Source organism: Anabrus simplex, chromosome 5 (assembly GCF_040414725.1).
Source record: "Anabrus simplex isolate iqAnaSimp1 chromosome 5, ASM4041472v1, whole genome shotgun sequence".
Classification (NCBI taxonomy): domain Eukaryota; kingdom Metazoa; phylum Arthropoda; class Insecta; order Orthoptera; family Tettigoniidae; genus Anabrus; species Anabrus simplex.
In genome coordinates this window covers 174,633,537-174,659,950 of record NC_090269.1, presented here as the reverse complement: position 1 = coordinate 174,659,950, position 26,414 = coordinate 174,633,537, and the positions used below count along the sequence as shown (strand labels likewise).

The following is a 26,414-nucleotide window of genomic DNA, read 5'->3' as shown; positions in this document are numbered from 1 at the left end:
CCATTCGGGCCATATTGTCCTTGTGATCGCTCTGGTCAAGAGGTTTAGAGTGTGCTCGTAGCGGGGGCAGGGGAAAGGGCTTCCTCGTCCATCGCCGGAAGGTCCACCAGCTCAAGGTAATAACTAGGGCCCGGATGTTTATGCAGTAATAGGTTAGAATGCAAACTTACTGAAGCAAGTAATAAGTAGAGTCTACCCCCATGACGATAATGCTATGAGGTTTGCATAAACATTAAGGGTTCGGCCCATTAGAACCCCTAGAATGTATATTACTCCCACTACACTACGTTAGAGCGGGCTGGTCGACATTTTCTACTAAGTAATTTTGTTAATAAATAATTTTGTTAGTAAGAAATGTCGACTAGCCCGCTCTAACGTAGTGTAGTTGGAGTAACATAAACTCTAGTGGTTCTAATGGGCCCAACCCCTAATGTTTATGCAAACCTCAGAACAGTGCCGTCGTGCGGGTAGACACTACTTATTATTCGCTGACCGGACACCGAATGATGATGATTCGCTTCAGTAAGTTTGCATTCTAACCTATTACTGCATATACATCCGGGCCCTAGTAATAACAGACACCGTCTAATCAAGAGTAATATTCTTTGAAAGCTAGTTCGAGGGGAAGGTTTCAAATTCCTTTGTATTGTAACTTATTTTTCTCAATGTAAATTCTCAAAATAGTCTAAAGATCTTAATCGAACTTCGGGAATAAAGAGTGGTACCCTCTTGTATTCCCTTTCAACTTGATATTGAGGTGAATATGATTTTGTAACCTTTAAATTATAATTAAAATTAAAACTTTCTCTCCTTCTAGTCACCTCCGTAGTATAAGCTTAGCCGCTGTAACGTTGGACCATAAGCCCACATAGGGTTTTAATGATGTTGTGGTGAATTCCAAGGGAGTGCAAGAGTTCGCCCCCTAACATTTTGCTTTTCGGCCAATAACTTTAACGTTTTGTTTTTAAATAAGGCCACGTAGAATGGGTACTTCTTACCCCTGTTAAAGTCAACTTCTAAATTTTCCATTTTGTGTCTTGGAAAATGAGACTGTTGAGTGATTAGGACAGTGTCTACTGCTTGGTGTTGTTAAATGTAGGTAGGTGCCTTTAAAGGCCTGGAACTTGTAGTTTTGGAGGATAGTCTCCTAGGAAGTAATTGTGTTGAGCAAAGACACTCGTGCTACTGGTGTAAAATTTGGAGCTAAATCTCCTGGAGTACGTATTGAAGGGAGCAATGCTGCTCTTGTTAAATTGGTAACTAGTGAGCTTAAAGCTCATGTTGTTAAATTCTTGTTGATTTTTCTAATATTGTTACTCAAGCTCACGAGCTAGACCTTGTACATGATTAATGGTTATTTTCTTAGCAAAACTTAATGTTTAAAATTTGAAAAGTAACAAAAGATCAAAGGAAGAAGTATAACTACAAACTTTTAAAGTTTTAAATTAATCTTCTATCTTTTCTGTACGCACCCATTCATGCCCGCACCTTCGTTCACCTCTGTGTTCCACAGAATCACCGGAACAATTATTCTTCTTCTTATTCCTCTTATTACTACCTAAATATAATCAAAAGCTTTTTAGTGCATTAAATTGAAACGGCCGTCTTACAACTGGCGTGGCGAGAGATGCGACTACTCCCGAGCTTCGCTCGTACACTATTGTTAGAGTAATGACGACACCACGTGGTTACCAGTTGTTTATGGTAATCAGAGGTACTTTAGTGCCAGTCCAGTGAGAGGTTTATATATCACGTGAGCGGCTATAAAACAATGTCCAAGACCAGTAGCGTGCACTGTGGAACAAGCAAGCAAACACTCAACAAACACTGACTCTCATTTTTAGTGCGTATCGAACTAGACGGTGTAATAATAGTAAAATAATAATAATAATAATAATAATAATAATAATAATAATAATAATAATAATAATAATATAATAATAATAATTGTTACGGAGTTATCCGTGGAAGGCAGAGGTGAAAGAAGGTGCGGGCTGGAATGGGTCTAACTACAAGTCCGAAAGATGAATTTTAAAATTTAAATAAAAGTTATATTTTCAACTGATAACAGGATTTAACAATTTTCACTAGGTGAAATAACAAAGAAAAATCAGGTACAATGCAACTTTACAAACGAAAGCACAAGTTAAGAGGATATTACAAATTCTGGGCTACGAGCCCCAAAGTCTGAGCTCTCAGCTCACAACCACAAATTACCAAAGGGCAGAAAACCCCTCATTACATGGAGCACTTGCTCCCAACTTCACATCTCAAGCCTCTCTAAGGCACTTTTACCACAACACCATAAAGAGCTGACCCGCTCTCAATCTTTCGAACCTATAAAGGCAATAACAGACTATTACATTAAACTGCCATCAAGGCACAACTTATAAAGAAACAGGGGTATCTCGTACCCAATTTACTGGGCCGTAGTGGGCAAATACTAGGTTAAATTAAATGGCCCAAAACGCAAAAGGGATGGAGGCGTGAATTTGCACTCCTAAATACACATTTTAAAACCTAAGTGGTGCTAGGCCGATTACACAGGGGCTAATCCCAAGCTAGGGAGGTGACTCGTATGAGAAAACTTTAATACATTAAGGAAGAGAAGAAACGGTTATGAAAACGTATCCCCTAAACTTCAAAATGAAAAGGAACTCGAGAGGGAAAAGCACTCTCTATCCCCGCTTTACAGTTAAAGAGATTTGTAGTTTGTACCTAGACTGAAATGGGATTTACATTTTAAAAAGGTTGGTTACATACTAAAGGTTTTCGAACCTTCCCCGCGAGTTTAACTGATGAGCTAGCAAGAAAAGATATTAAATGGCCATTACCTTGTTGAAGATCTGTTGCCCGAAGAAAGAGGCGCTTCCTGCCCCCTGCTACATATCCACACGCTAAGCTAGATGTTATTGAAGTGGCCCGGATACAAGAAAATCAGCAGTTTTTATACCCTCGCGGAAACTTCGAGACCTTTCATGAATTATTAAGACCCGCCCACAAAAGTTTATTGGCTAACAGCAAAAGTTACACACAAACACCTTATTGGTGAGAAATTAATTACAGAAATTTAGGATTGGTTAAATTCAAAACAGGCGGAAAGGAAGCTTAATATTGTCAACACTCAAATGAAAGAACAAAATTTAGTAAAGACAAAACTTATGAATACAAAATTTCTCCAATAAAGTTAATTCCTTCGTCACCGTGTTTCAGTAGGTTTCAGAGGCATAAGAAGGCGTGGGCTTGAATGGGTGGAAAGAGAAAATATGAGAGCATAATTTAAAACTCTAAAATTTAAAATTGTATTTCTTTCCCTTTTTTCTGACTTTAAACTTTGATGAACAACAACAAATAACAGTTGAATAGACAACGGGTGGGATCGTCAGCTCTGATCACAGCATTGACTTAAAGTCAAAATTTAGTTATAATAATTTACAAAATGTGCTTGTAGCTCCAAAGTTACACTATTTTCAAAGAGCACCTTTTCTCCACTCAATTTCCATTCTAGGAGACTGAGCTCCAAAACTCACTACAATCTAACCTGTCAAAGGCACAGCTTTCTTATTAAAACACTAGATAAACCTAGAAAACAGAGTTCACTGTCATTTCACACTCATCCATAATTAATTATAATTAAAACAGAGGCGATAAGTGCCCATTCTAAATGGCATTAGTGATCCAAAGAATATATTTTTAAGATATCGGCCGTAAACAAACTGCTAGGAGGCGAAACTCTTGCATTCCTTTTGAAATACACTAGAAAACACTACAAAATCCTGTACGGGCTTATGGCCCTAAGTTACAGGTGTTGAGCCTATGCTACAGAGGGTGACTAGATGGCAACAATTTTAATTTCCAAAAATGTTTCGAAGTGTTTTAGAAAATGATAGTCACCCCCATACTAAGATGAATGGGAATTAAAAGAGAGTGTTCACTCTTTATCCACTAAGTTAGATCTTTCCCAGAAGCGATTTGAATAGAGTCCTTAGACTTGCTTGAAAATTACATTTAAACGGTGATGTTAAACTTTAGAAATTTACATTAAGAATGAATTTTGAAATATTCTCCTCAAGTCAGCTTTCTGGAACTATCACATAGTTAAAAGATGTATGCCATAACCTTGAGCTGGTGGGCCTTCCGACGGCTTGCGAAGTTTTCGCCTGCCTTCACTAACATTTGCACTCTAGACTGGAGCGAAGAAGAAGACAACAAGGCCCAAAAGCTCCCAGCTTTTATAGCAGGGGGCAGGGCTTCAGAACCCTCTAGGCCGATGGCCTGTACACACCCTCAATTTTGATAGAAGTGCTAATAATCATAGCACACGTTCGGCCTCGCGGTGTAGGGGCAACGCGTCCGCCTGCCACCTGGCGGCACTGGGTTCGATTCCCGGCCGAGTCAGGGGTTTTTAATTGTAAACGATTAATATCCCTGGCCAGGGGACTGGGTGTTTGCATCATCCTTAACGCTCCTTTCCTCACATTCAACACTTTACAAAATACACGCAGGTTCCCCACGTATGGTGCAAGTAGGGGCAAAAGTTCTTTTTAGGTCGACCTTAGCACACAAAACACAATCTACAAACACTTCAGTTTAACCAGCTTAGATAATATAAAATTCCTTGTAAAATGAATTGTCCGTCCTCTCACCAGAGGGACACATAAGTCGAGAGTAGAGACATCTGAAGATTAAAGTTCCAAACTTCTTCCATTACACAGTTCAGGGTTTACATCACAGATGGCCTTCTAAAAGGCACTCAGTTCAAATGCACGGAGAAATTACAATTATAATAATAATGTTATTGGTTTTACGTCGCACAAGCTGCTTTTTCACGGTTTTCGGAGACGCCGAGGATTCATCATTTTATCCCATAGGAGTTCTCTTACCTGCCATGGATTAGACGTCTCTAATCACTTGACTGAGCAACTTGAGGTGTGAAGGCCGACACTCCATCGTCTGAGCTTCTCATATGAAAAGTTTCTAGGTAGCGTAACGAGTTAGATATATACCAATTTTACTCAAGCTCGTGTATCAAATTATTCCACTATTGGTCCCTGGTAAACTAACCTCCATTTCTTCTGATACGAAGCCATGGGGATGAGATATGGCGCGTTTCTTGGAGGGGGCGGGGTATTTAGTGAGCGAATGTTGAGACACGTACAAGGATACGTTTGTACAATCACAAGGAATTTCATACTGAATACTCAAGGGTGTAAGTCTCTAAAATAATAATAATAATAATAAAAATCGTAATCTGTGATATCATGTATTGTACAATATCGGTATAATATTTCTACCTCCTACATTCTTAGTATATTAGGCTAAACCAAGACATTACAGGAAACAATTACTCGAAATTTGATAAGAAACATTCATAGCAAATGATGTGGAATGTTAACTTACCTTGGAAAAATTCTTGACTTATATTCGATGATAAAACAGATTATCTCCTTAATTTAAGAAGTTTCTTTATCTCTCCACCACAAATTTGACGTGCACAAACTTCGTTTTACCTGCTGTCGGCGGTTCACGGTGTATCGTAATGGGACCGTGACCTATGGGTCAACCGCCAAGGTCTGGTGAGCAGCGCTAATTGACCATCACTACCTCAAGGACGAAGTACTAAAGAGAAAGTATCTTCCCGTTAATCGTGTTAAGTCGTGAATAATTGTGTTTGATTAGGTTGAGAAGCTGAAAATATCCGTGTCCTCCCTCATCACGCCGTGTCTTCTCCAGTGGAGGAAGAAAGAAGAAAGTCCTCAACATTTACCACAATTTAGGGGACTGTCCACCTCTCTAGTGCTAGTAACTATCGTCCTTGGAGGGTTGATGTGTGCAGGTCACCTCCCTTAGGTGTGTGGCATCACGGTCGGTACGTACATAGTGGGTTTCGGCCCTTGGGTTTCGTCCCTTAAGTGGCCTCGGTTGGTCCGTGGTCCAACAGATCTGTACTCTGACCGACCAACCGAGCAGAGGAGAGGTGGCCACGGCTCTGCCGTGGCTCTACGCCTCTACATTCGGGAGACGGGACAGGGCGGGACGTCACGGCTGGCCCCAACCGTCGGCTGTTCTGAGAATGGTTTTCCGTGTTTTTCCATTCTCCTGCACGAAGGCGAATGCCGGGACAGTTCGTAGTATAGGCCACGGCCGCAAATCCCCCCACATTCTCCATACAGCTCCTTCGCCTAACAAATCTCCCGGCCTGAGAGACGGCGTCACGGTCTAAGAAGCTCGCCTCCCCCTTCAGGGGAGGAATTAAAACGTTTAGTAGTAGTAGTAGTGGCATCACATAGCGGTTTTTATTGAGAAACCATGGGCCATCTGCGTAGTGTAGGACTCTTAGCTGGATGCCCTGGTTTCAATTCCAGGCTACTCTAAGGATGTTAATTATTTTCTGAATACTGGAACAAAGTTCAGGTAGCCTCGTGATACCAGCCTGCCCGGTATGATGCTGGTTATTATTATTTTAATGGGAAGTACTACGTGTTTAAAATACAGGAACAATTGATTGTTTACATCTGGGTCTCTGTTATTCGTTTCTGTTGACAGGTAGAGTAGCGCACTAAATCTGTGTCTGTTCAGTTAGTCAATCGGTCACTTCTTGACGATACAGTGGTTTCGTTCATTCTAACGTCGCTAATATTCCAACGATCAACACGTATTCAACACGTATTCAATTTTCAATATTCATCCTAGTTTTCTTGCATATGTGGCACTCATAAATTCTTCTCTAATTTCATATCATCTTGTCTTTTATTCGAGACTCATACAATTTTCGGAAAGAGGCTGGTCCGTACAATTGCAGAGAGAAAATAGAGTCAATTCAGTACAGGAAAGGAAGCCATAGCTTCTGGAAGAAAGTTACATATTACGGGTCTCGAAACCTGAAGCACAGATTGCAATTTGTACATTACAAACTACCTTTAGGTCTTTGGGGCCAGCAGATTACATTCATATTTATAGTCAAACACCTCTGACACTAGAAGCATCAAATACATTCTGAATTATAAATTTAAGCAGCTAACACCTTCGCTACACTTATCTGATAGGGAAGCTACTTCCGAGGCGTGGATCGAAAGATCTAGAAATCTCTACAGGAGTCGAAGCCCATACTACACGATCATAAACAGGAAATGTGAGACAATGGTTAACAAAAAGTCGAAAGGAAATTATGGACAGCGGAGGCTGAAAACTCTAAGCACTCGGAGTACAGTACCGAACATAATAGCTAATAGGGCACATGGCTCATAGACGCAGTGGATAAGTCATACAATTTGGTGACTAAGAAAAACGAATAGAGTAAAAAGGGGAAGCAGGGAAATTTAGAAATTTAAAACTTGAAAACTTAGCCACCAGCAAACGAGAAGTAGCATTAAAAACGAGGGTACGCACTCATGCGCCCTTACACCTTAACAAGGGGATTACCTAAAGTCGGAAGACTGCCAAGAAAACCTACATATTACATTTAAATTAAGGAAAACCGCATATTAAATTAAAATCCAAGTAAACGCAGATCGATCTAACCGTTACATGCCAAGAAAGAACTCTGTAAATTCCCTTCATTAAACGTAGGACAACTTCACAAGATTAGACAAAAGTTTATGCCCTCACCTTACGCCATCTCTATAGTCCAACATCTCCCGAGGGGGTCTCCTCAGTTACGTTGCAATCTTTACAGTCGCGATGAGGATTGACAACATAGGTCCTAACTTCACAGTATTTGTTTTGCGGCTAGGAGACAGTTCAAGAACAACGACGCAATGTATTTTCCTAGTGGTGGAATCTAATATCATAAGGCAGATTCTACTTGGCTAATAAACCTAAGAACAGTGGTGACAACTCCAAACTAACAAATGCACAACCGAAGAGTAACGAGGCTAGCAAACCTCCAAACATAAACATTTTCAATAAGTTAATTACAGTACATAACACGAGGTAGCACTATAAAGTCAGCACTATAGACATCTAGGCTAATCCATTTACGAATAACTTCTAGGATATGATATAATTTATCAAGTTAGTCGATAACACCACAGCGGGAGGGAGACACTTAGAGGGAGGCACAACAAAAAATAAAGTTCATGGCCACTGTGGTAAGTCTGGATATATGTGCGATTCCAGTATAATGAGTGGTTAGCGTTAAAATGTAGCGACAAGAACAACCAAATCGATATCAGAAATATAAAAATGAATGTCTCCATATGATGTTTTCAGCAAGGCAATAGTGGGTGGAGTCCAAGGCATGTGGGATTTTATAAATTAAATATGTCTTATCTTTGCCTTTGTCAATATAAAAGTGACTGAGGTATGAGCGATGCTAGTAATGCCAATCCTAATGCAGCCAGTCCCTGCTCTGAATGGTGTGAAAAATTTGCTCAAAGGTTGGGTTGGTGTACGCATTTCAGTGGGCTTGGCAGACATATGCAATGGAAAATTTGTGGCTCAGTGAGGAAAGCAACGGGAAACTACATCACTATTTTTCCCCCCTAGTACGGTCCTTCAGTGATGCCTAGGCCATCTATGACAGCAAATGGTGGAGTTGTTGAGGATCAAACTCACGTTCGGGCTGAGGACTAAACAAACATACAAACAAACAAGCAAACAAACAAACAAACATACACACATACATGTATACAGTGCATCACGTCCCTATAGGCCCCATGGTTGTGACCACGTAAAACTAGAAGCTTGTTAGCTTGTCATATTTCGAAATCCCAAACATCTAGGAATCACTCTGGATCGGTCCTTGACATTCAAACAACAGTGCATCACATTATCTAAGAAACTAGGCTCGAGAATGAATCTACTCCGCAAGATTGCCGGAAGTAGCTGGGGTGCGGACGCCAATACCCTACGCAGTGCTGCACTCGCTCTTGTGTATTCTGCTGGTGAATACTGTGCTCCTGTATGGCAAAACAGCATTCACACAACAAAGATTGATGTACAGCTTAATGAAGCCATGAGAGTTATCACTGGTACTGTCAGATCTACTCCCATTCAGTGGTTACCTGTCTTAGCTAATATTGCCCCGTCAGATCTAAGGAGGAAAGCAGCTAGGGTAAACTTGCTCAAGAAGATCTCTTCTCATAAGAACTCTCCCTTGTACGATGCCCTACAACACCCACCAACAACTCGTCTGAAATCACGCAAACCACCCTGGACTGATTTTAAAAGTATCAGTTCTTTCGATATGACCTCTGAGTGGGGGCAACGTTGGCATGAACATCCACCCAACAACGCTCACTTGGTTCAAGATCCAACAAAGAAGGTTGAAGGATTCCAAGTGCCGCGTCAAACCTGGTCGAAGCTGAACCGAATTAGGACGGGTCAAGGGAGGTGTGGCTACATGTTGAAGAAATGGGGTTTCCGTTCGTCTGCTGACTGCGACTGTGGAGCGGAGGAGCAGACAATGGAACACATTGTTAAGGAGTGCCCACTTCGAGCATTTAACGGTAATCTGAGGCTTCTACACCAAGTGACTCCGAGTGCTCTAGATTGGTTGTCAAATTTGGACATTTCCATTTGATATTAGATTTGTTTGTGTACTTGTAAAGCCATACGATATATATATTTCGAAATGTAAGGAAGTGTTAGGTACAGGCCGTTAGTGGGTGAAACGCAGGTCGGAATATATTTTAGCACGATAAATTGCAGATACCCTGAAGATGACCACATGCTAGATACAAAGACCTTCAGGTTAACCACTAAAGTGTCTGTCAAATCCAGTAGCAAGTGGTGAGTCTGAAATGCCAAGGACTTAATTTCCTAGAACCGGTACTTAATTTATGCACTTTTTGACTTAGAAAGGAAACAACGTGATATGTATTTTGTATTCACTAACTATACCGTAGTACTGTCGTGACTCTCCGGTGGGTTTTAGAGGTCAACAGCTCTCCAGGACCCGCGACCTTACCTACACATCATTCAGTTGACACCGACTACATGACATAGTGTGCGGTGCCCCTTTTACATCTAGACTTACAGCATCCACTTTGTGAGCAAAACTCTATCATAATGACGGCTTCATTTACCTTATTTGTTGGTTTTAACATCTATAATAATCGTAATAATAATAATAATAATAATAATAATAATAATAATAATAATACCGACTTTACCACACCTGTGGGGACGCGGGCTCGAACTGTGTCTGGCATGTAGATTTGGCCCTGTTTTGCGTCCGGATGCTCTTCCTGACGCCAACCCCATGTAGAGGGATGTAATTAGTATTGCATGTCTCTGTTTTGGTTCGTAGTATGGTGTGTTGTCTGAATTTGAAGAGCAGACAAACATAAACAACCAGTCCCCGAGCCAGAAAAATTAATGAGGCGCGATTAAAATCCCCGACCTTGCTGGAAATCAAACCCGGGACCTCAACGTTGACCATTCATCTAGGGAGTAGGACAATAATAATAATAATAATAATAATAATAATAATAATAATAATAATAATAATAATAATAATAATAATAATAATAATAATTACCGGAGGTACAACTTCTCCGTCCATTTGAACTGCTCGCCTTCTAGAAGGCCATCTGTGCTGTGAACCCTGAACTACGTATCTGGAGATACTTGTACCTTTAATCTTCAGATGTCTCTACTATCGGCCTATATGCCCCCTTTGATGGGAGGACGGACAATTCATTTCTTTAAGGAATCTGCTATTGTCTGAGTTGGTAAAGCTTAAGTGTTTGTAAATTGTTCTTTTATTTGCTGAGGTTGTCAGCACTACTACGGCTTCCTTCTTCCTTAGGTTATGAACCAGTCAGACAGTTTCGTATAACTTTTTTGTAGCCAATTAAAATTAGGGGTGTATACAGGCATTCTGCCTAGTTCAAGAGAGTTGGGGAATCTTCCCCCTGAGTTCCTATGAAAGCTGGGCGCTTTAGGAACGTATTGTCATCTTCATTGCTCCGGTCTAAGTGTGTGTACGGCATAGTAGGCGGCAGGGGAAGGCTTGCCGTCGTCGGATTACCCAACAACGTTAGGGGAAGATTTCAAACTTCTTCTTAATGTAAAATTCTAAAGGTTAATATCGCCTTTTAAGTGTAAATTTTCAGGCAAGTCTGAAGACTTTGTTCAATCGCTGCTGGGAAATATGTAACTTAGAGAATAAAGAGAATTCACCCTCTATTAATTCCCATCCATCTAAACCTCTAAATTCTTCTAAACTATTTTGGTACTTAATATGTCGCCATCTAGTCACCCCGCTATAACTTCGAGCCATAAGTCGCTGTAGGATTTTTAGTGTATTACAAAAGGAGTGCAAGTGTTTCGACTCCTAGCATTTTGTTTATGGCCGATCGTCCTAAACCTTAAGCCATTTAGAATGGGCACTTATTGCTCCAGTTAAATTCTAATTACTTAAATATCGAGTTGAAATGACAATAAAGACAGATTTTGAAGTTCACCTAGTGTGAATTCTGATAAGAAATTGGTGCCTCGAAGAGGCTGGATTGTATTAATGCTTGAAGCTCAAAGTACTGTATGCTGTAAGTGAGTGGAGCTAATATGCTTTTTGTAGTTATGTACCTTCAGAGCAATCATTCTCATTCATTTGTAAACTATTTTATTGATAATCTTCTCCATTTTACCTGATTTTTGACTTCAAGTCATCGTTGTTATCAGAGCTGTCGACTTCATCGTTCAAAATAAAATAACATTTCATATTTAGTGTTTCAACTTAGACTTTGATCTTTTCTCTGTCCATCCATTCACCCAGGCACCGTCTTACACCTCTTTAAAGCACGGAAATCCCGTAACAATAATAACAATAATAATAACAGTAATAAAACAACAGAGAAATATCGAACCAAATACATCGAAACAGCTTTTCACCTCCGTAAATCCACTCATCAGTCCTAGTCGATCTCAGTCAGAACAAATGCTAGGGCTACATCACGGCAGTATGTCCTGAAGCTGCTATATACCGTTAAGCGCTTGATCATCACTCACCACGGATGATAGAAAGGATAGAGAAAAAGAGGGAGTACATTGTTACGAAAGATAGGCTACTGTGCCCAGTCAAAATTCTGTGAGCGAATATCAGCTCAGGCCAAATATCCTGAGTTGTACTCTAAATTTGACAAAGCTGTATGAGCGGGAACCGTCTCATGTTCTACGATCATGTCTCTCATATGCCTAATACCAGAATATCAGGCAGAATATCTCATGAATAGGAAATGTACCACTCCATGCGCAACTGCAGTGAAGTAGGAACTGACCGGTTCTTCCGAGACACTGGAGTGTCTATCGTCCGTTTGGATATAGTTGAGGAATTCCGTTGAAACCATGTCCCTTTTACTTATTCTTTGTGCCCAATGTTGATGGAAGCTGTGAATACAGTTAGGGATATAAATTGGGAAACTTGCAAGAACATTCTTAGGACTGTCGAGTTCTAGTTCGAACCCACGAGCTACTGATACACGACCGACACCATAGAGCCAACCACTAAACTGTTTCCTTCAAATAATAATTCCCGGTTACGATATTTTATTCTACTCGACATTGTAAAGTGATTCCGTCCTCAGGAAGTCGGTGTTTTTTATGTGCGTTATAGTGTCACAGTCTGATAAGGAGGATGGCTGCACGCTCTGTCTCAGGTCACGGTGTTACACGAGAACGAAGCTGAGTGGAAATAAAAAGTAGAGAACCTCTACCACGAAATCTAGAGATAATTAGACCTAATTATAACTCATTAAGTATACATCTTAGTGTAAGTGCCGTCATAAGAAGTCGCGTTGACTATTTACTCGCTGAAATAAGTACAAATAAATATAGGGGAAGGGAAGGAATTACTGTAAATGTATATTAATTAGTCATTGGCACCGCAGTCCTTGAAAAACCTTAGCCTCCTTGATTATCCTTCTCTGTTTTAATCTTTCGGCCTCCATCTTGTTACTCCCTCCTTCCTCTTCTTCCATTCCGATAAGCTTTTGTTCCTTGGCCATCCTCTCTTTCTTCAAATATTTCCTTCACTCCTTTTTCCTCTTCCATTGGTTTGGCATATCCCAACTAATTAATTATCTTGTTCTTGATTTATGTCGTCACATATGTGTTATTTAAATAAGATTCTCAGTTCTTCGTCCGTTCCCTACTTCTCTTCGTCCCAGAGGATGTTGAAATTCAGCTTGCCAAAAGTCTTGCCATTCACCGCTGAATGTATTTAAACTCTACATTGTGAATCTATGTTACAATAGAGACCAAGTGTGGATGTATCAAACAGGATCTTATCCTTGAGCATACAATCGAAAGTGATACCGCTTCTTGCCTTTCGCAGCGTTGCTTAAATTCTGTGAGATGTAGGTGGGCTGTTCATGTTATAGTGTTTACTTTGTCATATTAGACGGAAGCAGTGCATTTGGAATTCCTGCCTAATAAGTAATACTTTCACTAATAAATCTAACCGAAGTGAAAGCATTTCATGTTCGTATATTAAGAGAGTAAGTGTAAATTGTATTTCCCACGCAAAGGTACACTTTCTTGAAAATATTTGCTCTATGCGCCATGCCTTTTCATTAGGACTAATTTTCAATACCATTCTTATGGTGAAACTTCGAAGTGAAGTCGATCACGTAAGATCACAAATTAGCTTCTTTCGAAACTTGAATTCAAAAAGCAGGAATGGGTGGTTCTGATAGAGCCTCCGTGGCTCAGGCGGCAGCGCGCCGGCCTCTCACCGCTGGGTTCCGTGGTTCAAATTGCGGTCACTCCATGTGAGATTTGTGCTGGACAAAGCGGAGGCGGGACAGGTTTTTTCCGGGTATTCCGGTTTTCCCTGTAATAATTCTTTCAAGAAACGCTCTCGAATATCATTTCATTTCATCTGCATTCATTAAGCATTCTCCCAGAGGAGCACAATTACTATCCTCGCCGCTGATGAGGCTTCATTCATTCCATTCCTGACCCGGTCGAGTGACTGGAAATAGGCTGTCGATTTTCACAGGTCGTTTTGATAGCTTACAATTTTGTACATTGGACATTCATCCACAATTAAACTATAATTTAATATTAAATGTGATTTTAATTTATGAGCTAAAATTCAAATTAGTGAAGGAACTCTTAAAATTTAACAATCTCGTTGTTCATATTTTGGATTCCCATCCGATGTGACATTAAAGCCTCCGAACATACACATATAAATTATTAACGCATGATTACAGAAATGAGAATACAACTTATTTAATCTTCCTCATACAAGGTTTCAGCAGTAAAGACTTACGATGTGTGTTTTCTTGTTCCAGATCTCAACATGTTACGTCACGTTATTGTCGGCTTCCTGCTAGCAGGTGAGTTCCTATAAATAGTACCTGTATTTCAGAATAGTTGTGTTCATATGTTTGCTGATATTTACTATTCTTCTCTTTGATTCCAGCGCTCGCCTATGTGTGCTGTGTGCCACTACCCGTCCTGCACAGAGTGAGTAATAACACATGATGTTGGTGATCATTTTTTCTTTCCATAAATGAGGAACAAGAATACATTTTAACTGGTTTCAGACTGTGTTTCGTGCTCATAATATACCAAAGACAAAGACAAAGACACCTCCGTACAGGCCATGAAGGCCCTTGGAGGAGTGGAAGGTAAAGGCTTCCACCATTGTTAACCGCGGCACGTGATGGGGTAGAGTGTTTAGCTCTACGCTCGGCCGCCTTTGCCCCCAGGAATTAACCTGATACTCATTTTTGGTGTAGGATGAGTGAACCTCAGGGCCATATGCACCTCCGGAAGTGGAAACATCGTCTCTTAAATTTTACGACTTCCTGACGGGGATTCGAACCCACGTCCTTCCAGGCGAACCGAGCACGCCTTTACCGCCTCGGCCAGGCAGCCCCTATTCATAATATACCAGGCAACTGAAATATTTCAGGGGTTTACAATTACTGACTACGGGCAGGTATAGGTGTTCCGAACGAGGGGTTTTATAACATTCTCTTCCTAGGCTAGCCTTGATTTTAGTTCTTGATATTGATGATGATGATAATAATCCATCATCCTCACGAATTTCACGCACAAATTGTTCTGAATTTACTTATTTCTACAACATTACAGTAAACTACCTTTACATTTGTCTGTTTCCAGGCCGACTTCGTCCGCCTCAGTAGCGCAACAGTTATCACTATTAGCTGTCGTCCTCAGTGGGCCGGGTTCGAGATTCCCGGCACTGATAAAGATTTAAGAATGGCAGGAGGGCTGATGTCCGCCTCAGTGGTGTAGTGGTTTGTGTGATTAGCTGGCGCCCCCGGATCTGCCACGAAATTTGAAAAGTACTACGAGGGCTGGAACGGGGTCCACTCAGCCTCGGGAGGTCAACTGAGTAGAAGGGGGGAAGGGGGTTCGTTACCCACCTCAGCCAGCCTCTAAGTGGTTTTCCGTGGTCTCCCACTTATCCTCCAGGCAAATGCCGTGATGCTACCCAACTAAAGGCCACGGTAGCTTCCTCCCGTCTTTCCTGTCTATCCCTTCCAATCTTAACATTCCCCCCCTGTTCTGCATAGCAGGTGAGGACGCCTGGGTGAGGTATTGGTCCTCCTGCCCAGTTGTATTCACCCGACCCAAAGTATCACGCTTCCAGGACACTGCCCTTGAGGCAGTAGAGGTGGGATCCCTCTCTCAGTCCGTGGAAGAAACCAACCCTGGAGTTTAAACTTATTAAGAACGAAAGAAAGAAGGAAAGAAAGAAAATGAGGGCTGATATGTGGTTACATGTAGCTCACATCCATAGCAAAGAGCAGCGCGAGGACACGAGTTCACTTTCAGGCCGACTTAGCTGTATGGGAGTGGAAGCAGAGTATACTCAGGATATCTCATTCATAACATGGAAATAACAGACCTAACATAGCGAGAATGATTGCTGGTACAGGTAGATATAAAGAGTGGCAGGAGGTTAATTGAGGTGAGGAGAAAAAGGCTAAGTAAGGAATTAACTCGATGGATGAAATTGTAGGAATAAGCCCGCTGTGGTGATGGTGGAGGAGATAAAACTTGGCAGACAAAGGTGACATTGGCGGACTCAATATTTAATGATTTGATGATAAGAAGTGTGGAAGTGTAGGAGAGCACAGGGGTAATATATGTTATTTTCAATACGCCATATAACATTTATCTGGCATTTCAAATATGAACACGAAAATACATTTATTTAACAAAAATACAGTCAAAGTATATTCAGTACATACAGAAAAAATACATTTCGAATTCTTCGAATTTCTTCGATTTCTTCCGTTGGGTTGAATGATTATCTCGCAAACTGGAGGCGTGCGGTTCTTGTTGGTATTTCGGTTCTACACATCGTTACCAACGTTAAAGAACTGTTCCTTGCTTGATGTATGAATTCCCCGGATACGTCCGTCAGCCATCTCACTGCTTTGTACAATACACTGACCGCTGTTTCCGATCATTTTCCTGTTGCTAGGTAAACTCTTTCCCCATTAGGTGCAAAGACACTGAAGTAAGTTGTGGTATGACTTCTGGTCCATACGTAGTATTAGTCTAACATTTTCTTCAACTCTACAACCGAAAAAACATCCTCAAACCATAATTGAACCCCGACATGTTGGACTGTTCACTGCTAGGCCACCCTTTCTCATTCATATAGTCGAACTAACATTATCCTTCCGGTATCAAAGAATTAGAATTTAAATTCATCTGTTAATAGGACTTCCTTCCTATCTTCTGATGACCTATTACGGCGTTTCCTAGCCCATCCGAGTCTTCGGTTCCTTTTTATCGGCTTCAGAAAGGGTTTCCTGGCTGCTACGCGTCCTTTCAAGAAAGCTTGAGTGTCCTTTGCATCAGATATGATGTACTTAATTTCTACTAAGTTTGCGCGTATTTGTGGCGCAGTTTTGAATCTACCTTTACTAGTAATTGTGATTAAATTATAATTACTGGTAGTTCTTGTACGATCCTGTCCGTCGTAAGCCTTATTGTCTTCTGGTGGTGGAGGGTGTATTGTACTCTCCCTATATAACCGCCAAATTGTTTCACAGTTTGACAGACTAATAAACCTGCTTCTCTGAGTGGTATAATTTCGTTACAGTTGTCTGTGGATATCTCCGCTTTTGGAGCCATTCTAATGAGACATTCCTTGGAAGTGTCACTAACAGACTGAAGCGCAGTGAACAAAGTGCTGCATATTTTGAATGCTTGATGAACACCTTGAATTTCAAATAACTACAACGAGCAACAGAGGTGTATTTAATGTGCTTTCAGCCTTCAGCTAGGTAAAAATAACCATACCAGTTCAGTTTGCTATTGCTTATGTCTACAACACATGATCGTGACAATGTTGAGGAGAGGAGCACATGCAGTAGGCCTACTGAACCTTTCAGGTCAGAGTTCTATGTTGAAATTTTATCACACAGCGGGTTTTCTAGGCGCAAACACTATATGTTTTGCATAACATTCCAACTGACACGTAAATCAGACATTTTTACAAATGTTTTACTGTTCTTTCACTTATTCACCATAACTAGTGGTTTTTATACAGGATTTACTAGCAATATCATGTAAATTATTAGGTGTATTGCACTTAATGAGCGGTAGTGTAGTTACGTATATACGTTGCATTAGTGATGTGCTTGTACTTGAGCGTTGTTATAGTCCAAGTATTGTCTGAACTTGGTTTCACCCCGTTGTAAATATCGTTATATCCGTTATTGTTCTTTGTTATCTTGTCCGGCTCCTTGGATGAACGGTCAGCGTACTGGTCTTTGATTCACAGACCCCCGGGTTCAATTCACGGCAGAGTCAGGGATTTTAATTGCGTATAGGTAATTCCCCTGTTTCTGGGACTAGGTGTTTGTGCACATCTTCATCTACACACAACATCTCGCACTAGAAACCACCACCGCTACTGCAATGTTAGCTTGAAGTCGGGAAAGGCACTGAACGTAAAACTAAACTGATCCAATACAAAGTGCCAACCCCACATAACTGGAAAAAGGCCAGGAATAAGAACTTATCCTTTATCTCATGCATGCTTCATTGTTGATATTTCAACATACGAAAATCAGTACCACGTGTAAATAATACTTGACAGCTTCGGATAGTTTACACGCCGTCTTTTTCAGTTTCAGCTTGTTAATGATGAGAATTTGAAAACGCTTTCCAGTCAGTCAAATATTATTTATAAAATGAACGAAAAGTGAAGACACAAGAGCTGAAATAAAAAAGTTTCCGTTGTTTTCTTATGGATTATTAATCCATAGACTGGTTTGATACAGTTCCTCCATCCTACTCTATCCTGCTCTAACATTTTCAACTTTTACATAACTGCTCCATATTTAATGTACTTTTTGCCATATATTTGCCACATTCATGCATTGGTCTATCCTTACTGTTATTACTTACCACCCCTGTCCTCCTTCAAAAGGAAGTGAAAAAGTTCTGGATGTTTGTGGAAGTGCGTAATGTAATTCTCTTCTTGCGGTCACCAACTGCATTCAGTATCTCTTCACTTGCAATACAATCTATCCAACTCACTTTAAGCGATCTTCTGCAATATGTAACACGTATTTGAGTTTGTAATTTACAGGTGAAATGTTGTATTACATCACATGTTTGTGAACAGCGTTCACCTTACAAATACAAGACTGGAACAAGTAATATATTTTCAAGACTGTTTAGTAAATATTCCCATTGCAGTTGGTATTCACAAAGCTGCTCTTTGAAAACCAGTATTAAAGTATTACAGTATTAATAGTATTATCAACTATCAACGATACCGTTATAAGTCGTATTTTAATTGTTTGTTGACCTCGTCCCTGCAGGCTAAGAGATGGGAGGAATTTCCCAACGTCACCTTCACCTTTGACTGCTCCGACCGAGCGGTAGGCTTCTACGCTGATGTGGAGCATCACTGCCAGATCTTCCACATGTGCGACGAAGACGGCCGGCGAATTCCATACATCTGCGCGAACGACACCTCGTTCAACCAGCAGTACCGTATCTGCGACTGGGACTACAACTTCGAGTGCCAGGAGACCCCTCAATGGTGAGTTACACTTGCCATCCGCTCTTAAGACCCCATCAGATCCTCTGTGCTCCACCGACCCCATATGAACCTGGGAAGGTCGTGTTCAAAACTGGTTAAAGATATAATTTGAAGCTCTTTTTAATATTTTAGGAATAGTAATAGGCCAACAATCATTCCAAAACTAAGATCAAAAGCAATTGGGAAAACCGGTAGACTTAAAGGATCGTGAGCAATGAATATACTATTGACATTTGTAGTCAAAATACTTGTATCATAGCTAAATTACTTTTGTTCTCCTCGGATGAGTGATCAGCGAAGTGGCCTTTGTTCAGAGCGTTTCACGTTCGATTGCCGCTTAAATCGGAGATTTCAGCTGCATCTGGTTAATTCCTGTTGCTCGAAGCTGAGTGTTTGTGTTCATCTCAATGCACGTCTTCATTTTCACACAACACAACACAACACACCACACCACACCACACAACACACCACACCACACCACACAACACAACACACCACACCACACCACACAACACAACACAACACACCACACCACACAACCAACCACCACAGAAACATTCAAAAGTGAACACATCCCTGGCGTCAAGTAAGGGATCTGGTCGCAAAACTAAGTTTGACCCACATGCAGTGCTGATCTCAAATCATTGAGAAAAGGTCAAGAAGCAGCCGAAGAGGAATACGCTAAAACATGGTTCTTGCTTTTGTTAATTGCCATGTTATCCTCAATTTATTTGTATGAACGAGGCAAACTCTAAGGAATCTTTACGATTCACGAAGATTGTACTCTGCCCCCTCTGAAGAGAAACTCGACCGGCCACAACTGCGACTGAGCCACTGAACTATACTAGGATAATTGGAACGAATTCAGGTAAGGGGAGAAGTAAAGTCTCTTGTCGGCTAGTCGTGTCTGGTGCTGTATACGCAGTGCTTGTGTAGAGATCCTCTCCATCTCACGTTCAAAAAGATATTCAAACGCTTTACTTCTTTCTATAGCAGAAATGCTTAAATAAGTCAACTGACGAACATTCACATCCATTTATTATTTTCTTAGATGTCTTACTTCAATCTTATACGGATCTTATACAAGGAGACGGACCAGAAGTCTAGGGGTAGCGGAAGTGTGGATGGTCGTGCTGTTTTATTAAAGAAGAAGTACAACTGAACAATGTCCTCTCTTATCACCAATTCTTCTTCCTGGCCTCTTTCTATTTCTTGGGATAGGCACTTGATGTTGATGATAATGATGATGATGATTATTATTATAATTAATATTACCCTTTGGTCTAGTTTTCCGCCGGATGCCCTTCCTGACGCCAAACTTACTTGGGTGGATATATTCACTAAACGCGTGTTTTCGTTGTGGTTGGTGGTGTGATGACGAACAGTGTATTAAGACGAGCACCAACAGCCAGTTCCCGCATCAGAGGAATTAGCCGCAACATGCAATTAAAATCCCTGCACCGACCCTGAATCACATCCAGGGTCTTCTGAACAGAAGGCTGGTAAACTGACCACTCAGCCAAGGAGACATACTCCCCTGTTAAAACATATTAGAGAGAAAATGACCAAGAGGTCAGACACTTCGAAGTATGAAGGTATCGGTCCACAGGCGTCGCAAACCTAATTAATCGGGGTTAGAATAAGAGTTGGCCAAAGAAGGTCGGATAGTAAAGATGGTGGCACAAGGAAGGTGAAAAATCACCTAGGAGGCTCGTGGTTGCCAGCTAAGATACTCTTTATAGTTTCCTTTTGCGACTGGCACGGGATATCTTCAATATATTCTACTACCTCCACTTACAGGGGTGTTGCCCGGAAGACCCTTGTTTGATTTTAGGATAAGTCAAGGATTTTAACCTGAATATGTCGGCTGGTTTGAGTTCCATTAATAGAGAACATTTGAAGAGCCGCCCTAGTCTTGAAAGCCAAGAATGACGGCCGAGACTATTCGTCGCGCTTTTCACGCTTCACCTGGTACGCTGAAGGTCTTCTTACCTAGCAGCGGTTGCTTGGTACGCCAATCCCTATCAGGGCTGTAGCTTAATAGTGTTTTTTTTTTTTTTTTTTTTTTTGTACGAGGATATTGTCTGTGCCGAGACGGTTACGAATAAGCATGATGCGCAGGGAAAGTATTTATATTGTGTGAGGAATGGTGAAACTTGAAAAATTACTACAATTTCCTTTAGGTCACACTGGCACAGATAGGTCTTATGACGACGATGGGATAGGTAAGAGCTTAGAGTAAACAGGAAGCGGCCGTAGCCTTAATTAAGGTAAAGTCCCAGCATTCGCCTGGTGTGAAAATAAGAAACCACGTAAAATCATCTTCAGGGCTGCCGACAGTGGGATTCGACCCCCACTATCTCCCGAATGTTTTTTTTTTTTTTTTTTTTTTTTTTTTTTTTTTTTTTTTGCTAGGGGCTTTACGTCGCACCGACACAGATAGGTCTTATGGCGACGAAATCTCCCGAATGTAATCACAGAGTTGCACTCCTCTAACCGCACGGCCAACTCGCTCTGTTTGAAAGGTACAAAACTACTAACTGATTGACAATTCTATTAATTCAGATTGCTCTTTTAACTCTAAAGACAATTTAAACAAAAGCCTACTTTCGTCACAAATGTTCAAGATGTTGGAAATCGCAGTCTGCGAGTTCAGTGTAATCCTGTTAGTATTTTTATAATTTGGCATATTTATGCAATAGGGTATTTTACATTGACATATCCAACATTCATATAATAATAATAATAATAATAATAATAATAATAATAATAATAATAATAATAATAATAATAATAATAATAATAATAATAATAATGTATGCCTCTGTGATGTAGTGTTTAGCGTGATTAGCTGCCATTCCCGGAAGCTCGGGTTCGATTCTCGGCTCTGCCACGAAATTTGAAAAGTCGTACGAGGGCTGGAACTTGGTTCACTCAGCCTGAGGAGATCAACTGAGTTGAGGCAAATGCCGGGAGGATATCTAAGCAAAGGCTATGGCCGCTTCCTTCCCTCTTCCTTGTGCATCCCTTCCAAACTTCCCATCCCTCCACAGGGCCCCTGCTCTGCATAGCAGGTGAGACTGCCTGGGCGAGGTATTGGATCTCCTCTCCAGTTGTATTCCCGACCCAAAGTCTCACGCTCCAGGACACTGGCCCTGAGGCGGTAGAGGTGGAGGATAAACGGACTAAGAAAGGTAGAAGCAGAAATGTGCATGCCACGACAATAGAATGACTACTGAATGACCAACTTGTGGAAAAGTATTCTCACACTTTCTTGAGGTTTTCCCCTGCATCCTGTTCGTACGGCACACGCACTGGATGAAGTTGCCATTTTAAAAGAGAAATGATGCATTTATTATTATACGATATATTTTGCTCATTTAACGTTATTATTTCCACTTAGTGGAGAGGTGGACTACTTTAATGAACACATCCGATGTACGTAGTCGCACGACTAGGCGTCAATTTTTGGAGAGAGATTTACAAGGAAATAAGTTGTTCCAGTATACAATAGAATTGAATGGAATATTCTCCCAGGGCCGAAAGTTGCTGAAATCATAGTCCAGTGCGGCACCACTTAGTACACTATGTGCTATTAATTTCTGTGGAGAAGTTCATGTCACCTTTTATACTCCATGCCAGACGCATCCTCATCCGTGAATTAGAAAATAACAAGCCCATCAGACTATTAAAGAAGGAGTATTTTAAAGTCTATATGACATAAAAATGAAATTAAGTCTCTCTGTCCGTCTTCTAAAACGACATCACGTCTAAAACGCTGGACAGAATTAAACTTTTCGCGCTAACATTCTCAGAAGGAACTGTCGCGTGATGAACTATGTTTTATTTCAAATTATTAACAAATTATTTCATTTTATTCTTACTGTATTTGCAAGGAAGCCGTGTAGTAGCTTAAAATGAGTGGGTGTCTGTTTCTTTCTCGCTCCATCACGCCGTAACTACGAAAATAATTGCGTTCAAATTTGGTATGGATATATTTCAGATATTCAGCGCAACGCATGTTTTGATTGTTCAGTACTGAAGTAACAATTTCAAAACGGGGGCCATTAACATGCAGGTATTTACTGAACTTATCCATGTTTTATCTGATGAAAAACAACATAATGGGCAATAAGGATGGTTACTAAAACAGTAACAACCACCACCATCGTGGATGTTCTTCTCCCCTACCCACAGGGGGAAAGATAATGGATAGAAAACACGCTGAGTGAACCACTGGTACTGGTACGGAAATGTTTGAATTCTTTTTCGGTTTAATCCGAATGTGTTTCGAAATCAGAGGAGGCAGAAGGTTGACTTCTGTCCTGAGCAACTAAGGCTAAACAAGATAGAGGTAGCAGTTAATTCTAAGAGCGAAAATAACAACCAACTACTTTCCAGGCAGTCTCGAAGTCATAAAATAGTTTGCTTCAGCGCTTTTCATATCTCCGAAGAGTCCAAAATTGAGTAAATGGACTTAAAAATTTCTTCCTGAAATGGAAGGAGACTGCCCATTTTCCCATCTGCATAATTCAACACAGGTGTTAAACCCTTTTTAAGGGTTCTTCTTACTTCAAAAGTTGAACCCTAGCACTTCTAAGGGAAGCTTTTTACTCCTTAGGAATACATCGCCTGTTAGTTCAATAATATTTCCCTCAGGATCTTTGTTTACAACATATTTCATAGCTTGAGGAGAAGGACGAGAAAATTGTGTTCAGTCATTTCGACTTTTCGAACAACATGTAAAGTAACACTCAGATGAGCGTCTAATATAGAGCACGACATTGAACAACGGACGTTTTTCTGGTGCTTTAAGAGATTTTCTACTAGATTTTTTGTAACAGTGGTTCCTTCATCAAGACGTGATTTCGTGACAGTTTCAGCAGTGAGGAATGTCGTAGAATAACCACACTTTCCTCTTTATTTACAGAGACAGAGCAGTGTCCGATATAAATATTCCTGATTGGGACAATCAGTAGCTTATTTTTAAAATCCGGTACATAGTCCTCTGGAACAAATTGTTCGAAATATATTCTTGGTTTGTCCGTTTGTTTGAACGGAATTAACCAGTTACTTCTTTGTGGCTCGTTGTTACAATTAACCATATTTTTGATAAATATTCAGAGTGCTTAGGAAATACATCAACCATTGAACGGGTAATTAAATATTTCCACCAAAACGTAATTAATACAGGTACCGCAGAACTGAATATAACCGAGGTTTCAAAGCGAGAGGCGAGTACCGTGTCGTCGTGGTGACGTCGCATTGGTGAATGCTCGGGCTTTCAGAAGCGCGAGAACCGAACGTACTGCTGTATTACCGTCTTTAACCAAATTAAACATTATTACCAATAATGTTGTGGAAGATCAGTAGTTGTCTCCTTGGTTACCCGTTGTTGTAATAAACAGCTGGATTTAAACATTCACAGATCTTGATAATAACGAATAGTAAATGTAACATATGTGTTAGAGCAAATCATCATTAGTAAAATAAATAAACAATTTAACCGGTCATGGAATTTCCCTCTCCTCTCCTGGTTAATTAATGGAGTATGCAATAGTCTTGCAAATAATCAAAATGAACTTCAACTGTCTGTAAACTTCAGTACTTTATTTTAGAAATAATCATGGCATCTTATCTGTCAGAATATTCCCATGCCTGAACATAAATATTAGATGATTCTTACCTATAGAATTGTAGCTAGTAATTGCAAACTTAGATAGAATCCCCTTGATACATACATCAATTTTTAAAATACTTTGTCATATGTTTTCTAATTTTTATTATTGTATTAACACACTATCCTATGCCTCTTATAACTGGAGTACAGCTCTGTTACAGGCATATGTCATTAATAATTAATTAATTAATTAATTTCCATTCTGATATTAGTTGCAAACTGGAAGAACGTTGTAGAGAGAACATAGTTCTATTTTGAAATAATCTGTGCCTTGTTGTTATGCCTGAGTATGGTGAAGTTCACGCAGAATTTTCTTCCTCCTAGGTACTACTTGAATGAACTGACGTACGTGACGGACCCACCCCAGCCCAAGTTGCGCAGCAGCAATCGACGTGATCAGCTCTTCGTCTGATGTACTGAGTGTTCCAGCGTCCGTCCTTAACAAGAGACATTACTTGCGATACAGGAGGTAGCGTGAGTGTTGAGTGTTAGCAGTGCGCGAGGAAACCATGTGCCATTCTTATGAACACAATCCATTAATAAGTACAATTTTAAGTCACATTCCAAGAATATATAGTTCCAAGAAACTGTCAGATTTGCAACTTATTTTCTGTAAATGGTACGAACTTCTGATAACATTAACTAAAAATGAAAAATGTTATCAACAATTTGTAACTGAAAAACGAAACTTTAAATGTTTGCACGAGCTAAGAAAAGCAGTAGATTACCGACAGCAGAAATCTTTAATCAAATCAGAGAAAAAATGCCGGTGATCAGAGATGTTATAAATTAGAATTTGTGTAAGTTATGTCTACACAAAAATGTCTGGATGTTGTGAGCGTTCCTATTTCTTCATTAGATATATCTCTTTAAATTATGTTGTCATGTTGAAAAATGACATCAGTGCATAAATAAAGTAGGCTCTTCAGTTCTAAACTATATATTTCTTTGAAATGTATTCTTCTGTGCCAATATAAATAAAGTATTATTACGAAGATAAAGGAAATGTTATTGTAACCCCAAGTTTACCCACACGGCTTGCTGTTGTTGGAACACAGCGGATGAATGCATTACTGTATAGAGTGAGTCAGTAAGAACGTCCACGTCAAATATCTCCAGAACCGTTCAAGGTATTGCTATTCTTTTTTAATTTTTCCAAACACAACCTGTGACAATAAAGTTCGGTGAATCTATCAACATAGATGAAGAACGCACGACAGTGACCTTGCTATGCGCTGCTGAGGACGGCGATACATGTTCTGGAGGCTTCCTTTGGGGTGGTGTTCAAAAGCCTCGTCACGTTTCGTTGGATGTCAGGAATATCGTCAAATCTCTTTCCTTTCCAAGTGAGTTTGATACCTGACTTTTCGGCTCTGACCTTTTTCCGACGAGGGGATCCCGGAGAACGCAATTCCATGCTTTGCCGTTTCGTTTTGGGGCCGTATCTGAGACACCAGGTTTCATCCTCGGTGACAATACAGTTCAGGAAATTTGGTGTCGCATCCGCCGTTTCGACAAAATCCTGTGAAGCCTCTAAACGTGCCTGCTTCTGATTGTCAGTCAAGTGATGTGGCACAAGACGAGAACACGTTTTCCTATTGCCTAACCTCTGGGTAACGATTTGTCACACGGATTCACGGTTAATGTGCAGTTCATCCGCTATCATGAGCACAGTTAATCGCCGATCGTTCGTGATTAATATCCTCACCTGAATGTTTTCGTCACTGACGGCGGTCG

The 26,414-nt window shown here is 40.5% G+C and overlaps 1 protein-coding gene across 1 annotated transcript in view; it reads left to right on the top strand.

The window, feature by feature from the left end:
* Nucleotides 1–25,663, top strand: part of ckd (cracked) — a 55,602-nt gene extending 29,939 nt beyond the window's left edge. Inside the window, exons 2-5 of the mRNA XM_067148407.2 lie at nucleotides 14,244–14,288; nucleotides 14,375–14,418; nucleotides 18,774–18,997; nucleotides 25,002–25,663. Of these exons, the coding sequence (XP_067004508.1) occupies nucleotides 14,252–14,288; nucleotides 14,375–14,418; nucleotides 18,774–18,997; nucleotides 25,002–25,089 (393 nt within the window). The 5' untranslated portion in view covers nucleotides 14,244–14,251 and the 3' untranslated portion in view covers nucleotides 25,090–25,663. The remainder of the gene's footprint in view (nucleotides 1–14,243; nucleotides 14,289–14,374; nucleotides 14,419–18,773; nucleotides 18,998–25,001) is intronic.
* Nucleotides 25,664–26,414: the final 751 nt, after the last annotated feature.